Here is an 18,066-nt window from a genome sequence, read left to right on the forward strand (position 1 = left end):
TTAAAAATTCTTTTAAATATACTTTTGTTGATTTCATAGAGAAAGGGAGAGGGAGAGAGAGAGAAAAAAACATCAGCGATGAAAGAAAATTCCCAATCAGCTGCCTCCAGCACGTTTCCTCCCCTTCCTTCCCCCCCCCCCCCCCCCCAGCCCAAAACCCAGGCCTGCGCCCCAGAACGGAATCCGAATCTAACTCAGGATCCCCCAGTCTGCAGGCCGAGGCTCTATCCACTGAGCCAAACCAGCCAGGGCTTGTTGCTGGTTTTGACCATGAAAAAAAAGTGGACATTTTGCCGCCAGACCTATTTGAACTCTAGCCTATAGCCAGACATTTTCAGGGAAGAGTGTTTCCCGCCCAGAAACAATGAGACAGGTAAGTCTCCACAGCTTTCACCTTTGAGTGGCACAGTTTATAGAGGAAAGGGGGCAGTTAGGAGGGCTGTTATAAGGAGTCCATTGCAGGAAACTTCGAGTGCAGACATAATGGCTTTTCATTGGCTAAGCTGTGACAGACTCTCATTGGCTGAGCTATTGCCAGGCAAGGAGAAAGCCTCCCTTCCTCTTACTGGGCTAATAAAATAGAAAACATCTTCCAATTGGACCCAAGGAATCTATTTCTCCCTATTTGGGAGTAATTAATCATGAGTAGAAAGCTTGAGAGCTCCCCCTACAGGCGGTAGGGACTCCAGTTTAGTTGAGGCTTCCTTTAGTAATTTTCACAGTTTTAACAAGCAAAATAACCCGCTCAGCAGGCATCTTAGTTCTTTTCTTCCAAGGTCATGTTTGTACTTTTAGCAGCTGGTTTCAGGTGGATATATAGTCCACACTGGCCACCCTATCTCCTGGAGCCTCACTCTTCTCATCTGTAAAATGGGTGTTGGTGGTCCTTCACCCCCTAGAACTGTAGTGAGTAGGTCTATATATATGTAAAATTTACTTTTTTACAGAGAGAAAGGGAAAAGGATAGAGAGTTAGAGACATAGATTAGAAACATTGATCAACTGCCCCCTGCGCACCCCCTACTGGGTATGTGCTAGCAACCCAGGTACATGCCCTTGACCGGAATCGAACCTGGGATCTTCCAGTCCGCAGGCCGACCCTCTATCCACTAAGCCAAACCGGTCAGGGCAGGTCTCCTGCTTTGATGTCAGTTCCCTCTGCCGCCCCCATTTGGCTGTCGGTGAGAGACCAGGCAATGACAAACCTAAGGTCTCATGGCAAGCCAGGTCCGAGGCCAGGCCAACCCGGGATTCTAACCACACCGTGGGGCCAGCCTTCCCCCCCCCACCCCCCCAGGGCGGGGAGCGGGTGCATTTCCGCCATCGACAGGTGCCTCGCAGGTGGCGGGCAGGGCCAGCTGCAGGAGCGGCGGTCAGGCTGCGCATTGCCAGCTGCTTGCAAAGCGGGGATAATGAGCCTGACCTCGACGTCCCGCTCCCTGCGGCCCCCCCGAGCGCCTCCCGGGGACCCGCCTAACGTGAGTGCTCAGCCCGAGGTGGGCTGTCCCTTCTTTCACTCCTTCTGGGGTCCCCGTCCACACCCCCGCTCCGTCTGCGCTCCCCGGGCTTCTGGAACGCCACCTCCTCCTCTGGCTGGACGCTCTTTTCTCCTGACTTCCTCCCGCTTTTCTCTCCCCTCCTCTCCCCCACCGCGGTCTCATCCCATTCTGGCTCAGTCCAGGCTCTCCTCTTTGCCCTCTTTCCTGCTTGGCTGCCTTGCTTAGTCTCCTCCGTCTTTTCTCTTTGTTTTACCTGCTTTTTGTATGTTCTCTCTCTGTCCCCTGGCTGGTCCTATTCCTCCGCTCCTTGGCTGTCTGCCTCTTCCCCCTGCTCCCATCCCTCCTGCTGGTGGGACAAGCAGACCCAGCCACAGGCTGACCGTGTTTCATTCCCTCACCACCAACGCGCGCGCGCGCGCGCGCACACACACACACACACACACACACACACACACACACACTCTCCTGCCCTCTGGCCAGATCCTTAGCAATCTGCCCACTCCCAGGGCTTAGGTAAGGAGAGTTTGGGGGAGGATCTGGAAAGGGCCCAGGCACTCCAGGAGCAGAGCACTCCAATCTCTCCTGGGCGAGGTGCCATCTGGAGATTTATGGGAAGGGAAAGCAGATCCAGGAGTGGGGAGACTGGCTCTTCCCCATCTGGTGATGTTAACGTCATTGTTGCTGGCCGTTGACAAAGTCACCTGCTCCGTGGCAGGGCTGCCCAAGGTGCTCAGTAAATGTCTGAATGAATTACTGGACAGGGGATGGAGCCAGCATGTGCCTGATGCCAGGCAGGGCAACATTGGCCTTGATCAGAATAAATCAGTGCTGCTGGTTAGCTCCCTTCTGTTCAACAGACATTTATAGAGCATCCCCGGGCCCGGCCCAAGGAGCCCTGGGGTAGGTACTGGTGTTAGAAAGATGAATCAGGGATTGTCTTCCATTAGGAACCTCACAGTCTAATGGGGATACAGATGATAAAGGGAATGACAAGATAGGTAATTACCAGACTGTGGAAGTGCAGGGCCCTCTGGGATCACAAGAAGACAGCCCATCTAGAAAGATTCCTGGAGGCATTAGCTTGAAGGATGAGTGGACGGAGTGAAGGGAGTGTGGGTAATGAGTGAATCCTGCTGGCAAGCGGGCCCAGCTTGCTCTGGTCGGGCGGGGGTGGGGAAGTAGCAGGCAGTTCCGGTGGGTGGCCTATTGCCAGCCCTGCCAAAGGCCTAGAAAGCCTATGAAGGAGTCTAGAGTTTATCGGGAAGAGAATGTAGGGTCAGGGAAATGTTCAATGCAGGAGGAGACAGACCAGATTTGCCCTTAAGAAAGACTACTCTGTTTTCAGAGTAGAGATTGGGTTGGGGGAGGGTATTTGAGGGGGGCAGGGTGCCATGGAACTGACCAAACATTTAGAATCACCAGGATTTGGTCACTGATTATTTGTGTGCTTGAGGCGGGGAAAGGGTTGAGATTAGGAGCAGAATGTAAGATTACCGCCTGAGTTTTTGCTCAGACAACTGAGATAGGAAACAATAGGAAAGGTCAGGGCTGTGGGTTGCTGGGAGATCTTGAGGGGTTTGGGGTGTATGAGAATGGAGATGTCCCTTCACTGGCTCCAATAAGGGTGGCCTAAGAAAATGTATGATGTTTGGTGGGGGGTTGCAGAGGTGTTAAGGACCCTTTTGACTAGAACTGAGTGAGAGCTGGCATGTTTGATTCATCCCTCTGTCCTCATGGCCAGTACTAGCCTCGCCCCCAGTAGGGGCTCCTAGAGACCATCTGTCCCCTGCCCATGCACACGGGCCAGGGACAGGTATCCCACTCAGGAATGCTGTGGCAGGGTGACTTTTAGAAAAGAGATGCCACAAGGAAGGGCAGATGGTTCAGAAGAAGGGTGGAAAAGCAGTCTTTATCTGCTAGGTACGCACACTGTAGTGCTTATGGATGAGGTTGGAAGTATGGGGTTTCCAAAGAGCCTGGAAGTGTTTGTTAGAAAGGAGGGGGAGAGGGACTGAATTAAGAAGCTTGGGGACAGGAGCTAGGTCTTATTTGATAAACAAAGAAATGGGGGCTGAGGATGTCAGGGCAGGAAGCTATTTTGTGAAGCATCTGGAAATGAGCTTCGGAAATGACAGTTGAGAGTGGATTCATTAGATTTTCAGAGCTGGAGAGACTTAGCGTTCCCTTCATCCGTTTTGCCTCTCTCTTTCACAGACAACGCGTTTAGGCCCAGAGAAGGCAGTGGGCTGCCCCAGGCACCTAGCTAATCGTTGGCACAGTGGGGCTGGATGTTGGGAGGGGGAGTGATAGGGCATCCCTGTTACACTGTAGTCAGACTGACATGGATTAATGCAGCTCCAACTTCATCACTTCCTTCTTTCATCACTTCCGTGTGACCCTTCTTTCTGAGCTTTCCTCGCCTGCAATGTGGGGACATTAAGAGCACCGGTGAGCTTTCAGTGGTGCAGGAGTGATGAGAGTGTTAAAGTCTGCGACTTTGCATTTAACTACCAGCTGTCCAGCGGGACCTCAGGGTTCACCGAAAAACCTTGCCAAGGGACCTTGAGGTTTGTGGAAGAAAGAGGGAGTCACAGGTTCTGGCCTTGTTTTTCTCATGGCTGTATTGCTTGGCTGCTGTCAGAGGGCATCCTCTCCTTTCTCCTCTCCCTTCCAGCCAGTAGAAGTGTCCCCTGGTAGGAGCTGTTGTCATGGCAACTGAAATCTCCCCTAGCAGTTTGGCTGTCTCTGGCTCTCTTAATCCCAGTGTTTTCATCTTAGAGCTAAAGCTCACAGATAAGTTGAGAATGAGGTCACACCTAAATCAGAAGGACATTCCTGGGCTCTGGTCCTGTAGTGACCAGTGGTTAGAGTTCCCAGGTTGGTAACTCAGCCTTCAAACACTGCACAGGTCTTCTCTGCAGCAGCAACCCTTAGGAAACCTTCCCTGACAACCTCCAACACACACCCACAAGAAGCTGACTCTGCCTGCCTTTGAGTCTTCCTTTCTACACAGCTAAGTCATCTGTTTCCCCCCCTCCCCTGTAGCTCCTTGAGGGCAGGGATTATGCCGTATCCATCTGTTTAAGAGGGGCTTCAATGGAATAGGTCATCTCTACATATTTTTTTATTTTTTTTAAATATATATTTTATTGATTTTTTTTACAGAGAGGAAGAGAGAGGGATAGAGAGTTAGAAACATCGATGAGAGAGAGACAGCGATCAACTGCCTCTTGTACACCCCCTACTGGGGATGTGCCTGCAACCAATGTACATGCCCTTGATTTGAATGGAACCCGGGACCCTTCAGTCAGCAGGCCGACGCTCTACCACTGAGCCAAACCGGTTTCGGCTTTTTTTTTTTTTTTTTTTTTTTTTTAAATGAATGGGTAATTAAGGAAAAGAAGGCTGGAGGCATTGGAAAATTAATTTATATAATAACTAAGAGCACAAGCTTCAGAATAAGTCGGACCTGAGTTCAAATGCTGACACCATCCCTTAATATATGGTTGCTCTTAAGCAACTTACTTCATCTCTTTAAGTCTTAGTTTCTTTACCTGTAAAATGGGGATTTAATACATTCTTCACAGGATAGCTATGAGAATTGAGTTAGAGCTTGTTTGCAACATGCTTTGCACAGTTACTGGACTCTGAGGAATGGGACTGCTTTCTGCTTGTTCCTCCCTATGCCCCAGGTATCTGGCACAAAGTTAGGCACATGCATATTTTATTGAATGAGTGAGTGAATTTTTTTTTGAGTGAATTTTAGGTAACAAGTTATTCCAGAAGCTAGTTTGTAAGGACAACAGCTGATACATCACCTCACACATAATAATTCTATACAGTCTTCTGCTGGGCCTGTGCAGCAGCACTTAGTATTCCCCGAAGGCAGCCTGTCAGTCTGTTTCCACGTCTCTCTCTGCAACGGGCTGTGGGCACCCAGGCAGGCACTGCGTGGGTCTCACCGACATCTGTAGTGCTCAGCCCAAGGTCTTACATAGAGAGGAGGCCTCTACATAATCTGTTGAACAGGTAAACCTAACTTAAATTTGTACCAACCTTACAGCCTTATACTCAGTGTATCTGGTGTTACTAGCCTTTTCACTACCCAGGGTTTTTCTGTTATTTAATCCCCATGGGCCCATATCTTGAAAAACAAAATGAAACAAACAAACAATAACAACAACAACAACAAACCCATTATCAAACAAGTTCTATTTGTTAATCAAAGTCATGTCAACTGCTAATCAGAACTTCTGATCTATATGAAATAAGAATTTTTATCCCCAACTCCCAGCACAGCATGTGGGCACACAGTAGGTACTCAAGAAATGCTTCCTGGATGAGTGCACGTATGGCTTCTTATCCTTTCTGGAAGTTGGAAATGGTTTGCACCCTCAACCCCCACCCCCTGCCTTTTGTTTTGTTTTGTTTTGTTTATATGTCTTAGACCTAAGCATCCCACATCGGGAACTCCTGACTTGACATCAGCTTCCTATCCCATTTTATAAATGAGGACACTAAGAACCAAGGAGGAAAAAAGCCTTGCCAAAGACCACGGACTTTGGAAGTAATGTGGCTGGGACTTGTTTCCACCGCAGCCTCCTAGACTAACATTCTGTGATCCAAATGAGAACGTTGAAATGCTTGCATGGATAGTCTTAGATCAAACTGAAACCTTTGTCTTCTTTAAAATGCCCATTCTCTGGAGCTTTGCAGCGTAAGTATAAACCCCTTGTGTTAGGATGTGCCTTCCAATAGCTGAAGCCAATTCTCTACCCGAGTCTACGGGGTTCTTCTTTGTATGAAAACATAGTCGTGAGCTCCCCTAGAGGTGGCGCTATTGATTCACTGCCTCTTGTACCCCCCAGACATCTGCTGTGGTGAAGCTGAACGTGGGCGGAGAGATCTTCACCACTACTGTGAGCACCCTGAGAAAAATCCCGGGTTCGAGGCTGGCAGATATGTTCTGCACCTCAGCCAAGGCCTCCACGAAGGAGGATGGGGAGGGCCGATTCTTCATCGACCGCCCCGGCACCTATTTCGGACCCATCCTGGACTACCTGCGCAGCGGGCAGGTGCCCAAGCAGCACATCCCCGAAGTGTACCGCGAGGCTCAGTTCTTCGAAATCACGCCCTTAATCAAGCTGCTGGAGGACACGCCGCAGATCTTTGGCGAGCAGGTGGCTCGGAAGCAGTTCCTGCTGCGGGTGCCCAGCTACGGGGAGAACCTGGAGCTCATGGTGCGCCTGGCGCGCGCAGAGGCCGTGGCCGCGCGTCACTCCCACGTGCTGGTGTGCGCGGCGCGCACGGAGGAGGACGCGGCGCACTGCGCGGACTCCCTGCGGGTCCTGGAGGCCAACAAGAGGCTGGTCGTCAAATTCGGGCCCTGGAAAGCAGCCCCAGCCATCAGGGACCTCTTGGACTCCGTGCAGATGGACATCGAGGCTCAAGGGTACCAGGTAGCCTATGACTACTGTTCCAAGAAGACGTTTCAGCCTAAGACCGGTGCCCACGAATACTTCTATACGTTCCGATTCACCTGGTGGTGATGCTCAGGGGACGGTGGCTATTCGTGATGGGCTCTAGCGGGGCTTGTGAAATGAATTTCAAATAATAAAACAACTTCCAAGGTGGTCTGCAAAGCTTGCTCTCAAATATTTATGTCCCCCCTTTAAGACATTCCACTCATTGCAACTGACTCCGCTGTACTTGGCCTAGTGAAGTGCAGCAGCTTCTCTCTCTCTTTTAAATTTTATTGAGTTTTTACAGAGAGGAAGAGAGAGGGACAGAGAGTTAGAAACATCGATTAGCTGCCTCTTGCACACCCCCTACTGGAGATGTGCCTGCAACCAAGGTACATGCCCTTGACCGGAATTGAACCTGGGACCTTTCAGTCTGCAGGCCAATGCTCTATCCACTGAGCAAACTATCCACTGAGCCAAACCGGTCTCAGCAGCTTCTCTCTCTCTCTTTAAAGCTTCATGTACCTGCAGACTCTTCCCTTGAGGTCTCATAGCAAGGCTGAGTTGGAATGTTTCAAAAATGGTTTGGCTGGAGATGCGGGATATCAACAGGAATATAACAGGATATGAATCTAGATCAGTGTTTCCCAAACTTCTCTCATGATGAGAATCACCTGGTGGAGTTGTTAAAACACAGATTCCTGAATCCCAACTAAGAAGTGCTAAACTAGGATTTTTGGGAACATATAGGTAAAATTGTATACTTAACTAGTGCTCTAAGACAGATGTTATATACAGAGCATTAAGTTAGGTATGCAATTTACCTATATGTTCTCAAAAATCCTAGTTTAGCACTTCTTAGTTGGGATTCAGAATCTGTGTTTTAACAACTCCACCAGGTGATTCTCATCATGAGAGAAGTTTGGGAAACACTGATCTAGATAGTCTGACCTAAAAACACGGTTTACCCAGCTTCAGCCTGGGGGGGCCAATCCTCTGGCCCAGGTGTGTGCCTTCATGATGAGGAAGATGCCAAGTTAGTACCTGTAGTAGATGCCACTCAGCTGCCGTATTAGTTGCTGTAAAGCCTCACGGCTGTCCTGTCTCTAGAACAGTGGTTCTCAAAGTGTGGTTCCTGCAGCATCAACATCTGGAACTTTTTAGAAATACAAATTCTCTGTCCTTCACTTCAGCCCACTGAGTCAGAAACTCGGGGTTGGCCCAGCAGTCTGCTTTCACCAGTCCTCCAGGTGGTTCTGATGCATTCTGATTGAGACCTGTTCTAGAAAAGAATTGCCCTTATTGTGAGGTTCTCCGTTACCTCAAGGAGGACCAACTCTGCTTCAGTTCCTGTTCCAGAGCTTCTTGTGGAATCAAACTGAAGTCAACCTTCATCTAACACCACATTTTTGCTTAGCGTTTTTCCTCTGCTCTATCCTGCTTCCCTCACTGCCCTTCCTGAAAGCACATCAGCAATAAACCACTTATACAAAGACTCTGTTTCAGCTTCTGCTTGTCAACGTAAAACATAACTCTTAGGAGGACACATGTAGATATTCATCCTTCTCCAAGTCCAGGTCTGGGATGGGTGACCCCCTTTTCTGCTTAGAAGGGTGACCAGCCGTCCTGGATTCCTCAGGACTGAAGGTCAACTGTAAAGGTTTAAGAAATTAATACTGAGTCAGGGAGTTTCAAATTTTTTAAAAAATTGCTCAGAACAAAGTCATTGCCAGACGGTGTGGCTCAGTGGTTGAGCATCAACCTATGAACCAAGTCACTGTTCAATTCCTGGTGAGGGCATATGCCTGGGTTGCCGGCTTGATCCCCAGTATGGGGTGTGCGGGAGGCAGCCAGTTGATGATTCTCTCTAATCATTGATGTTTCTATTTCTCTCTCCGTCTCCTTTCCTCTCCGAAATCATTATTATTATTATTATTATTTTAAAAAAAGAATAGCCATCCTCAATAAGCATTACAATTTAGTAACTGTGTCTGCTTGTATATTTTTTCTTATTTTCAAAACTTGTTTAATGGTTTCCTTTTTTGGTATTTAATATAGCTGACAATTTTAAATGGAAAAACCCTGAATATCTACTTGAACTTTTTATCATGAAGCAATTCAACATTCTTTATCAAGTGCCTGAGAGTTCATACCGTTTGATTAGTAATGAGATTAGATTCCAAAGAGACTCCCTGTTTCTTTTTTTTTTTTTTTTTTTTAAATATATTTTATTGATTTTTTACAGAGAGGAAGGGAGAGAGATAGAGAGCTAGAAACGTCAATGAGAGAGAAACATCGACCAGCTGCCTCTTGCACACCCCCTACTGGGGATGTGCCTGCAACCAATGTACATGCCCTTGGCCGGAATTGAACCCGGGACCTTTCAGTCCACAGACCGATGCTCTCCCGCTGAGCCAAACCGGTTTTGGCGACTCCCGTTTCTTAAGATGTAAGTAGAATTGCTTGTATTCTCAGGTTCATGAATTATGGAAGGGTCAATGTCCTCCCCAAGATTTCTGCACATTCCCAGAGGGTTTGTCTCCTTCTGGTCAGCTCTGGTTCTCTGCTCCTGCCAGATTCATTCAGCATAGGGATCTTCTCATCTAGATGCCTTAAACCTATTGTTGCTGTTCTGCACAATGCTCAACCAGATTTAACACTCAGATATTTAAAAAAATTTTTTTTTTAATTTATTGACTTGAGAAAGAAAAGCATCAATTTGTTGTTCTACTTATTTACGCATTCACTGGTTAATTGTTGTATATGCCTTGACCAGGGATCAAACACACAACCTTGGCATATCGAGATGATGCTCTGACTAACTGAGATACCTGGCCTGGACTCAGGTATTTTTCTTAATTTTTACAAATTCCACTCCCATGAGTTATTTGTGCACATAGCACTGTGGAAACACAGACAAATAAAGGGGAGAGAGTTTACACTGCAAATGCAAATAACTTCAAGTTGAACACTGGACATATCTATTCTTAAAAGTGTGTCAGTCACCCACATCTCTAGGGGCTTTTCAGTAGTAGCTTGTTTTCTATTCTTCCCTCCCTGTTTTTCTTAAATATTTTCCCCCCATTGATTTCAGAGAAAGGAAGGGGAAGGGAGAGAATGACTGATCAGTTGCTTCCAGCACTGGGGATTAAGCCTGCAACCTGGGCATGTGCCCTGACTGGGAATCAAACCGTGACCTCCTGGTTCATAGGTCCATGCTTAATCACTAAGCCACAACAGCCAAGCTTCCCTCCCTGTTCTTGACATGCTTCTCAGTAGATGGGAGTAGTCTTCCCCATCCCACTGACTTCCTGCTTAGCCCTATGCCCCAATCTGGTTAATGGAGTATGTGTGGAAGTGAGTGTGCTGTTTCCAAATAGGCTTTAGAGCACATGTGTCAAACACAAGGCCCACGGGCCAAATCCAGCCCGCCAGGCCTTGCAATGTGGCCCGCACCGCGCTGTCATCACTGCACTCCGCTGTTAGTTTATGACATTGTCAGTTTATGACTGTTCAGTAAACCATTCGGCCCGCGATTTAGGCTGGATTTTAGATTTTGGCCCCTTCTCTGATTGAGTTCGACACCCCTACTTTAGAGGCATGTCAAGTTTCCACCAGCCCTGCCAGAAGCAGCCCATGTTCCAGTTACCTTTAAAAAAATTTTTTTTATTGCTTTGGCTTTAGCCTGCATCCCTTAAGATCAGACTCTCTTCTTAACCAATTCACCAAACTATTTTATTAAACAAAGGCAATTCCAGTATATCGCTCCAACTTCCAAATCCATAATACAATTAAGATGACATAACTAATTTTGAAGTATGTTTTGATTGATTTTAGAGAGAGAAAAAAGGGGAGAGGGAGAGAAATACATCAACGTGAGAGTGAAATATCGACTGCCTCCCGCAGGGATCAAGCCTACAACCCGGGTATGTGCCCTGGCCCGGAATCAAATCAGCAACTTTTTGGTGCAAAGGATGTCACACAACAAGTTGAGACACACCAGCCAGAGTTGCTAACATTTATTAAAGATACTGTTTGCTAAGTGCTTTTCATTTAACTGAATATATTTGTAAATGGAGTGGTTTCTGTGGTTTGGGATGCCATTCTTCCTGGAAAATTTACCATAGGCATATCTTGTTTTATCATCCTTCACTTTATTGTGTTTCTTACAAATTGAAAACCCTCCAACCAGCAAAAAGATTACTACTTGCCTGAAGACTCAGATGATGGCATTTTTAAAGCAATGAAGTATTTTAAAATTCAGACAGTACTCGTCTAAGACATAATGCTACTGCACACTTAGTTATGTTTATAAAGTATAAACATAACTTTTATATGCACTGGGAAACCAAAACTTCAAGTGACTTGCTTTATTTCAATACTCGCTTTATTGTAGAGGCCTGGAACCAAATCTGCAGTGTCCCCAAGATATACCTTTATTTTAAAGCCAGATTTTAAATTCTTCCTGCTGTAAAACTTCCCTGAGATATCCTGACGAAGTTAGGTCTGTCCGAACCACATTCTTCTGTTTATCCTCACACTTTGAATGCCCACTAATTATCAGCTTGCGTGTCTCCCTTCCCAGTTAGACTGTAGGACCCTGAGGGTAAGTAAAGACCATCTTTTAATGCATTTTGGGGTCTTCTGAGTCTTGGTGCTCTAAGACAGAGTTCGTCAGGTACAGGCATAAGACTGTATTAGTTAAGACAGAGCACTAGTTAAGTAGACAATTTTTAAAAAAAATATATTTTATTGATTTTGTACAGAGAGGAAGGGAGAGAGATAGAGAGTTAGAAACATCGATGAGAGAGAGTCATCGACCAGCTGCCTCTTGCACACCCCCTACTGGGGATGTGCCCGCAACCAAGGTACATGCCCTTGACCGGAATCGAACCCGGGACCCTTCAGTCCCCAAGCCGACGCTCTATCCATTGAGCTAAACCGGTTTCGGCTAAGTAGACAATTTTTATCTATATGTTCCCAAAAATTCTAGTTTAGCACTTCTTAGTTGGGACTCAGGAATCTGTATTTTAACAACTCCACCAGGTGATTCTCATCATGAGAGAAGTTTGGGAAAACACTGCCTTAAAGGATACATAGCTTTTGAGCAACGGGTGTGAAGAAGCAGGAAAAAAGCAACCCAGGCCAGGGGAGGGGCGCCACACACACTGTCCGAAAGAAGAGCTCGAGGAATAAGTACAGAAGCAGCAAACTCCGTGAACAGAAAATAACTACGGGAACGTCAGCTGGGGCTCTTTCCGTTATCTCCGTAGTCAAAATCATTACGCAGCTCAGGGGTTGGCTTCCAGCTCTAATTCGCCCCGCCTTTGCGCTTTACCTAGCCCTTCCTTCCTCCCTCCGCTCAGTTCCGCGGCCGCCAGCCAGCCCCCAAAAGCTCCTCCCATTGGCTCGCCCGTCCCCATAGGCTCCTCCCCCTCGCGCTACGCTCTGGTTTCCGTTCCCCCGGCGCACCTGGCCTAGGCGGCCCAATCCCGACGTCACCGCGGCGGGGCAATCGAGCCACCGGAAGCAGCCTCTCTTTCCTGGGACCCCACTGCCTTGTGGGACGGTGGCGGGTTCTTCTGGCCCAGGCAGGTTTTCCGGATTCATTTACCACGCCCCCCCTCCGTCACTCCCCCCTCCTCGCCGAGTACGGAAGCTGACAGGGTCCGCGGGCAGCGATGGCGGCGCACCTGAAGAAGCGAGTGTACGAGGAGTTCACTAAGGTGGTTCAGGTAAGCTCCAGAAGGAAAGGTCCCCAGACCGATCGCAGGTAGGGGGAAGGTCAGCCATGCCCAAGGCGCTTTTCCAGAGCCTGGCGCCACGAACTTGAGTTGGGCGCCGACTACTTTGATAGGCTCTTAGCGGCCACACTTTAGTGGGCGTGTTCGTGTGCGGCTTCTGTTGTCACGATGATGAACTAATAGGTGCAGTCTGGTTCTTAAAATAAATAAAAGATTAGAGACAAAAACCGCTCTTATAATGGATGAGAATGTGGTGGGTTTTTTTTTTCTTTCTCGTTATTTTATTCAGGTTGCATTAGCATCCTCGTTTCACAGATGTGGACTTAGAAGCTTCTTAAGGGGTACAAGGGCACAGAACCAATTAGTGGTGGAGTCCCCCCACCCCAACTCCGTTACAAAAAAAACAAAACAACAACAACAAAAAAAGGACACGACCTGGGATGAATTGGCCGTATGCAAAGCTCGTAGGGGTTGGAAGAGAAGTCTATAGAAATCCTCAAGGCCCAGTCCAAGCCGGCGAGGCGAGGGTCACAGGCTTCAGAGGGCTGTGGCTTCCCATTGATAGAACAGCTCACCTGGGAAGGAGGGCAGCACCTTCCTCCTTTGGACTTGTTTAAGGACTGCTGGCCCAGCCTCTGTCAGAGAAGTCCCGGGTTCTCCATGTGTCTCCTCGTAGATGACGCTAAAGTAGAGGTTGACACCAAGTCATCCCGTGTGTCATGCTTCACAAACTTTATGAGTAAACTAATCACCGAAGGGTCTTATTAAAATGTAGTGTCTACTCAGTAAGTCCGGTGGGGGAAGTGAGGCAATATAGTCTGTGTTTCTGACAAGCCCCCCATGGGTGCCAGTGGATAAACGGCATCTGTAGAGCCACACAGGTCACAGGTAGATACCTCTACTTGAAGAGTAGCAAGACGGACCACCCAGCAGGAAACTGATCCTTAAGTACTTCATTCATTCCTTCAACAAGAGTCTGTTGAGTGAATGAGTGGTTACTATACATCAGGTACAGTAAAAGTTGTTGAGCTACAATGTCCGATACACATTAGGGTCCCTGTCCTTTAGGAACTCACAGGCTAGTGGGAGAGAGAACAGCATATATGGGATTTACACCATAGAGCGATAGTTGCACTGACAAATCAAGTCTTCTTTTTCGGCTCCTCCTTTCCATAAAAATTTCCTAGCCAGCTCCCTAGCCCTTCATAACTTGACAGTGTTCCTTCTTTCTGTTTTGTTTTGTGGACTCATCTTTGTAGCATATTCCCATTGGCTGAAGGCAAATTAGTTTGCTCCTTATTCATGTTTTTTTTTTTTTTTAATATGTTTTATTGATTTTTGTACAGAGAGGAAGGGAGAGAGATAGAGAGTTAGAAACATCGATGAGAGAGAGTCATCGATCAGCTGCCTCTTGCACACCCCCTACTGGGGATATACCCGCATCCAAGGTACATGCCCTTGACTGGAATCAAACCCGGGGCCCTTCAGTCCCCAAGCCGACGACGCTCTATCCATTGAGCCAAACCGGTCCCGGCTTTTTTTTTTTCTTAAAATAACTTTGAAATTTAGCATTGATATATATTTTTTGCTCCTTTTTATGTGAAATTTGTTTTCCTGAACTTTTAATTTAAGTCAAGATTAAGGAAAGCTTTTTTAACTTGACAGAGCTTCCTCCTCTGTGGCTTGCTTTCTAGAATTTTCTTGCTATGTTTCCCTTGCCCACTTAAAAAAAATTTTTTTTTAAAATATATTTTTATTGATTTCAGAGAGGAAGGGAGAGAAAGATAGAAACAACAATGATGAAAGAGAACTATTGAAGGGCTGCCTCCTGCACACTCCCCACTGGGGAAGGAGCCCACAACCTGGGCATGTGCCCTTGACCGGAATCGAACCTGGGACCTTTCACTCCCTAGGCTGACACTCTATCCACCGAGCCAAACCAGCCAGTTCCTTTGCCCACTTTTAAAAAAAATTGTGGTAAAGTATACCTAACATAAAAGTTACCATTTTTAGTGGTATCAAGTACATTCATATTGACACTTCACTTTCTTTCCAATATTCTGTTCTCATTTATCAAGACTACTCACCTCTCCTCCAGTATGCCATGTGTTTGTATGTATCCAAATTTTTGTACCTATAATCTCTTTTACATAGAATGGTTATCATTCTTCCCCTTTTCTTCTCCACCCAGTGCACTTAAGTTTTTGCTTAAAACCCACTTGAAACTTCAGCAAGAATTTAGTCTCTTTCTCCTCTGCTTCTATGGTGCTCTGTTGTGCTCATCCATTTGCACCTATCACTCAGTGCTACTATAATTCCCAATATCTTCCCACCAGTCTTGCTCTTTGAGAGCAGAGAGAAATATTTAGTTCATCTCTGTAGTCCCCTGAAGAGACCATAGGGCCTGGCTCACTAAAATGTTATTGATGGTTTATCAATATTAGATATTGGTTTGTCCTCCCCTTTATATACTAGGGGAAAAAATATTTCCCAACTTTTTAAATGCAGCCCAGATAACTCTGAATTTGTGTGGTATAGGGTGGAAATGGGTAAGTGGTTATTGAATATAAATTCCTCTGACTTCGAAAACCCTGATCTTTTCATCATGCCATAGTAGGCAAAACAAAATGTTAATGGACCTACTTTATGGAGAAAGAAACAGACTTGGATACATTAGATGACCTGTCCTGAGTTATAGGAACTAGTGAAAAGCAAAATTAGGACTCATAGTCTGTCCCCAATCCAGTGCTCTTTTTCCAGTTCATAACACTGCTTTGTCCTAAGGCTAGTTCTATTACCTGAGAACATTATTTGGTACTAGAGGCCTCCTGGTGCATGACATTAGTGCACTGGAAGGGAGGGGGGCATCTCCTCAGCTTGGCCTGTGCCTTCTCGCAGTCCAGGGCCACTTGGGGGGATGTCCACCTGCAGGCTTAGGCCAACTCCCCAGCAGGCAGACATCCCCTGAGGGGTCCTTAGCCTTGCTGTGGAGGCGGGAGAGGCTCCTGCCACCGATGCTGTGCTCACCGGCCATGAGCCCGGCTTCTGGCTGAGCAGTGCTCCCCTTGTGGGAGTGCACTGACTACCGGGGGCAGTTCCTGCATTGAGCATCTTCCCCCTGGTGGTCAGTGTGCATCATAGCTACTGGTCGTTCCTCCATTCGGTTGATTTGCATATTAGCCTTTTATTATATAGGATAAGGGAAAATTATTTCCATCAAATGAGGTGAAGTAAAATTGTAGATTTTGTGTTTTCAGTTCGGTTTTCATGTCTTAACTTTCTTACCTCTTTGCAGCAACAGGAGGAAGTTACTACTAAGAAACTCCGACTAACAAAACCAAGTAAATCTGCAGCACTCCACATAGATCTATGTAAAGCTACCTCTCCAGCGGATGCTTTGCAGTACCTACTTCAGTTTGCCAGGAAGCCTGTTGAGGCAGAAAGTGTGGAAGGAGTAGTCAGGATTCTCTTGGAACATTATTATAAGGTAAGATGGTCTTGTGGACCTGATGGGAGTATGTATAAGGGTTGTATCATCTCTGCAGAATGGGTTAATGTTGCAAAAATAAACAAGAAGGCATTCATTCAGCAATCTTTTACTGAGTGTCTTCAATGTACTAAGCACTGTGGATAGAGATTAAAAAAAAGACATAGCCGAGACCGGTTTGGCTCAATGGATAGAGCGTCGGCTTGGGGACTGAAGGGTCCCGGGTTCGATTCCGGTCAAGGGCATGTACCTTGGTTGCGGGGATATCCCCAGGGGTGTGCAAGAGGCAGCTGATCGATGACTCTCTCTCATCGATGTTTCTAACTCTCTATCTCTCTCCCTTCCTCTCTGTACAAAATCAATAAAATATATTTAAAAAAAAAAAAAAAAAAAAAAAAAAAAAAGACATAAATCCTGCCTCAGAAGTTTACAATGTTTAGACTCCTGGTTGAGATTGGGGTTTCTGCTGGCTTCTCCAGACTTCCCCTTCCTCTACCATAGAACTCAGCACACTGGGTGGTCATTGGGTAAATACTGATATGCCTGCCTCCAGTGCTTTCCTCCAGCCTACTCACATGCTGTGCCAAATATTCATCTCTGAGATTAAACATACATATTTTGCCAAACTTGTTTCCTCTATTTGTTTTCCTGAAGATTTTAAAATATCATTATTTTTTCCCTAAGTAATTCAGTTAATATCTCTTAAAAAGGGAGTATAAAAAACAACCATAACTACCTAATCACATCAAGTAAAATTAAATAATTTTTAATATAATTTGGCCCGTATTGATATTTGTTTAGTTCCCAAAATATTTTTTTATAGTTGACTAGAGGTTCAGTGCATGAAATTCATGCACGGGTAATGTCTCTAGGCGTGGCTGGCGATCAGGGCCGATTGGGGCCTTCTGGCTGCCCACAGGGGATTCTTTTCCCTGGCTGCCAGCCTCCAGCTGCAACCTTCCTTCGCTCCATGCTACCCCTTGGTGATCAGCGCACGTCATAGCAAGCGATCGAACTCCTGGTCTCCCGGTTGAACCCCTGAGGGGACACTTTGCATATTAGCCTTTTATATATATAGATTCACTCAAAATGCAAACAATGTTCATATATATGCTCTTTTTTAAATCTAGAAGAATTTTTTTTTAATTTTGGTGACATTGACCTGTTGTTTGTAAAATGTCTTGTTTTCTGAATTTGTTTCCTTCTTTGGGAGTGAACCTGTTCTTCTATCCCCTGTATTTACTGTGAACTAAAAGTTAGATCTATTTGTTAGATTCAGGGTAAGCATATTTTTGAAACTTTTAAGAATACTTTGTAGATGATTTGTGTTTCATATTGCATCTTCCAGGATATATATAATGTCTTGAAGTCCTATCTTGCAAAAGCTTCTTATCTTTTATTCTTCAGTCTCTTTCTTTCCATAAACTATCTTTATTTAAATCTTACATGTCTGACATAAAAAGGTTTCTTTATTTTAGCTCAATCAAAATACTTGGAGTTATCCAAAGACCTTGTGTGTTTTCATAAATCAGTGCCTTTTCACATGCTCTTCCCTTAGCTCAGAACTCCTGAGATGACCTGGACATGCCCTGGAGCCCTCCCATGGTCCCTCCCTGGCCCGGATCCTGTACTGGTGAAATCCCTCTTCCTGGCCTCACCCTCTCCCAATCCAGGACCCCTTGGAGGATGTTGGAGAGCCGGTTTCCGATCTCTGCACGCCAGGCCAAGGGACCCCATCGGTGCACAAATCTGTGCATCAAGAAAATATATATATCAGAGGACCAGTGTACGAAATTCATGCATGGGGTGGGGGATATGTGTCCCTCAGCCCAGCCTGCACACTCTCCATCTGGGACCCACTGGTGGGATCAGGCC

The 18,066-nt window shown here is 46.3% G+C and overlaps 2 protein-coding genes across 4 annotated transcripts in view; both read left to right on the forward strand.

Moving 5' to 3' along the window:
- Positions 1–1,327: 1,327 nt before the first annotated feature.
- On the forward strand, positions 1,328–7,600 carry KCTD14 (potassium channel tetramerization domain containing 14). 2 transcript variants are annotated; one of them, XM_084895025.1, is made up of 2 exons: positions 1,328–1,477; positions 6,367–7,600. In XM_084895025.1, the coding sequence occupies exons 1-2, from the start codon at positions 1,412–1,414 to the stop codon at positions 7,045–7,047; spliced, it is 747 nt and encodes a 248-aa protein (XP_084751151.1). In that variant the 5' UTR covers positions 1,328–1,411; the 3' UTR covers positions 7,048–7,600. The 2 variants fall into 2 exon arrangements, with proteins under 2 accessions (XP_084751151.1, XP_084751150.1); XM_084895024.1 differs by having other exon boundaries at positions 1,328–1,495; positions 6,367–7,137.
- A 4,945-nt stretch (positions 7,601–12,545) lies between these two features.
- The window catches only part of INTS4 (integrator complex subunit 4), a 71,245-nt gene continuing 65,724 nt past the window's right edge, over positions 12,546–18,066 (forward strand). For both annotated transcript variants that reach the window (XM_084895009.1, XM_084895010.1), the window contains exons 1-2: positions 12,546–12,695; positions 16,000–16,191. In XM_084895009.1, the coding sequence (XP_084751135.1) occupies positions 12,642–12,695; positions 16,000–16,191 (246 nt within the window). In that variant the 5' untranslated portion in view covers positions 12,546–12,641. The remainder of the gene's footprint in view (positions 12,696–15,999; positions 16,192–18,066) is intronic.

This window comes from Pipistrellus hanaki, assembly GCF_964339955.1.
Source record: "Pipistrellus hanaki genome assembly, chromosome: 9".
Classification (NCBI taxonomy): Eukaryota; Metazoa; Chordata; class Mammalia; order Chiroptera; family Vespertilionidae; genus Pipistrellus; species Pipistrellus hanaki.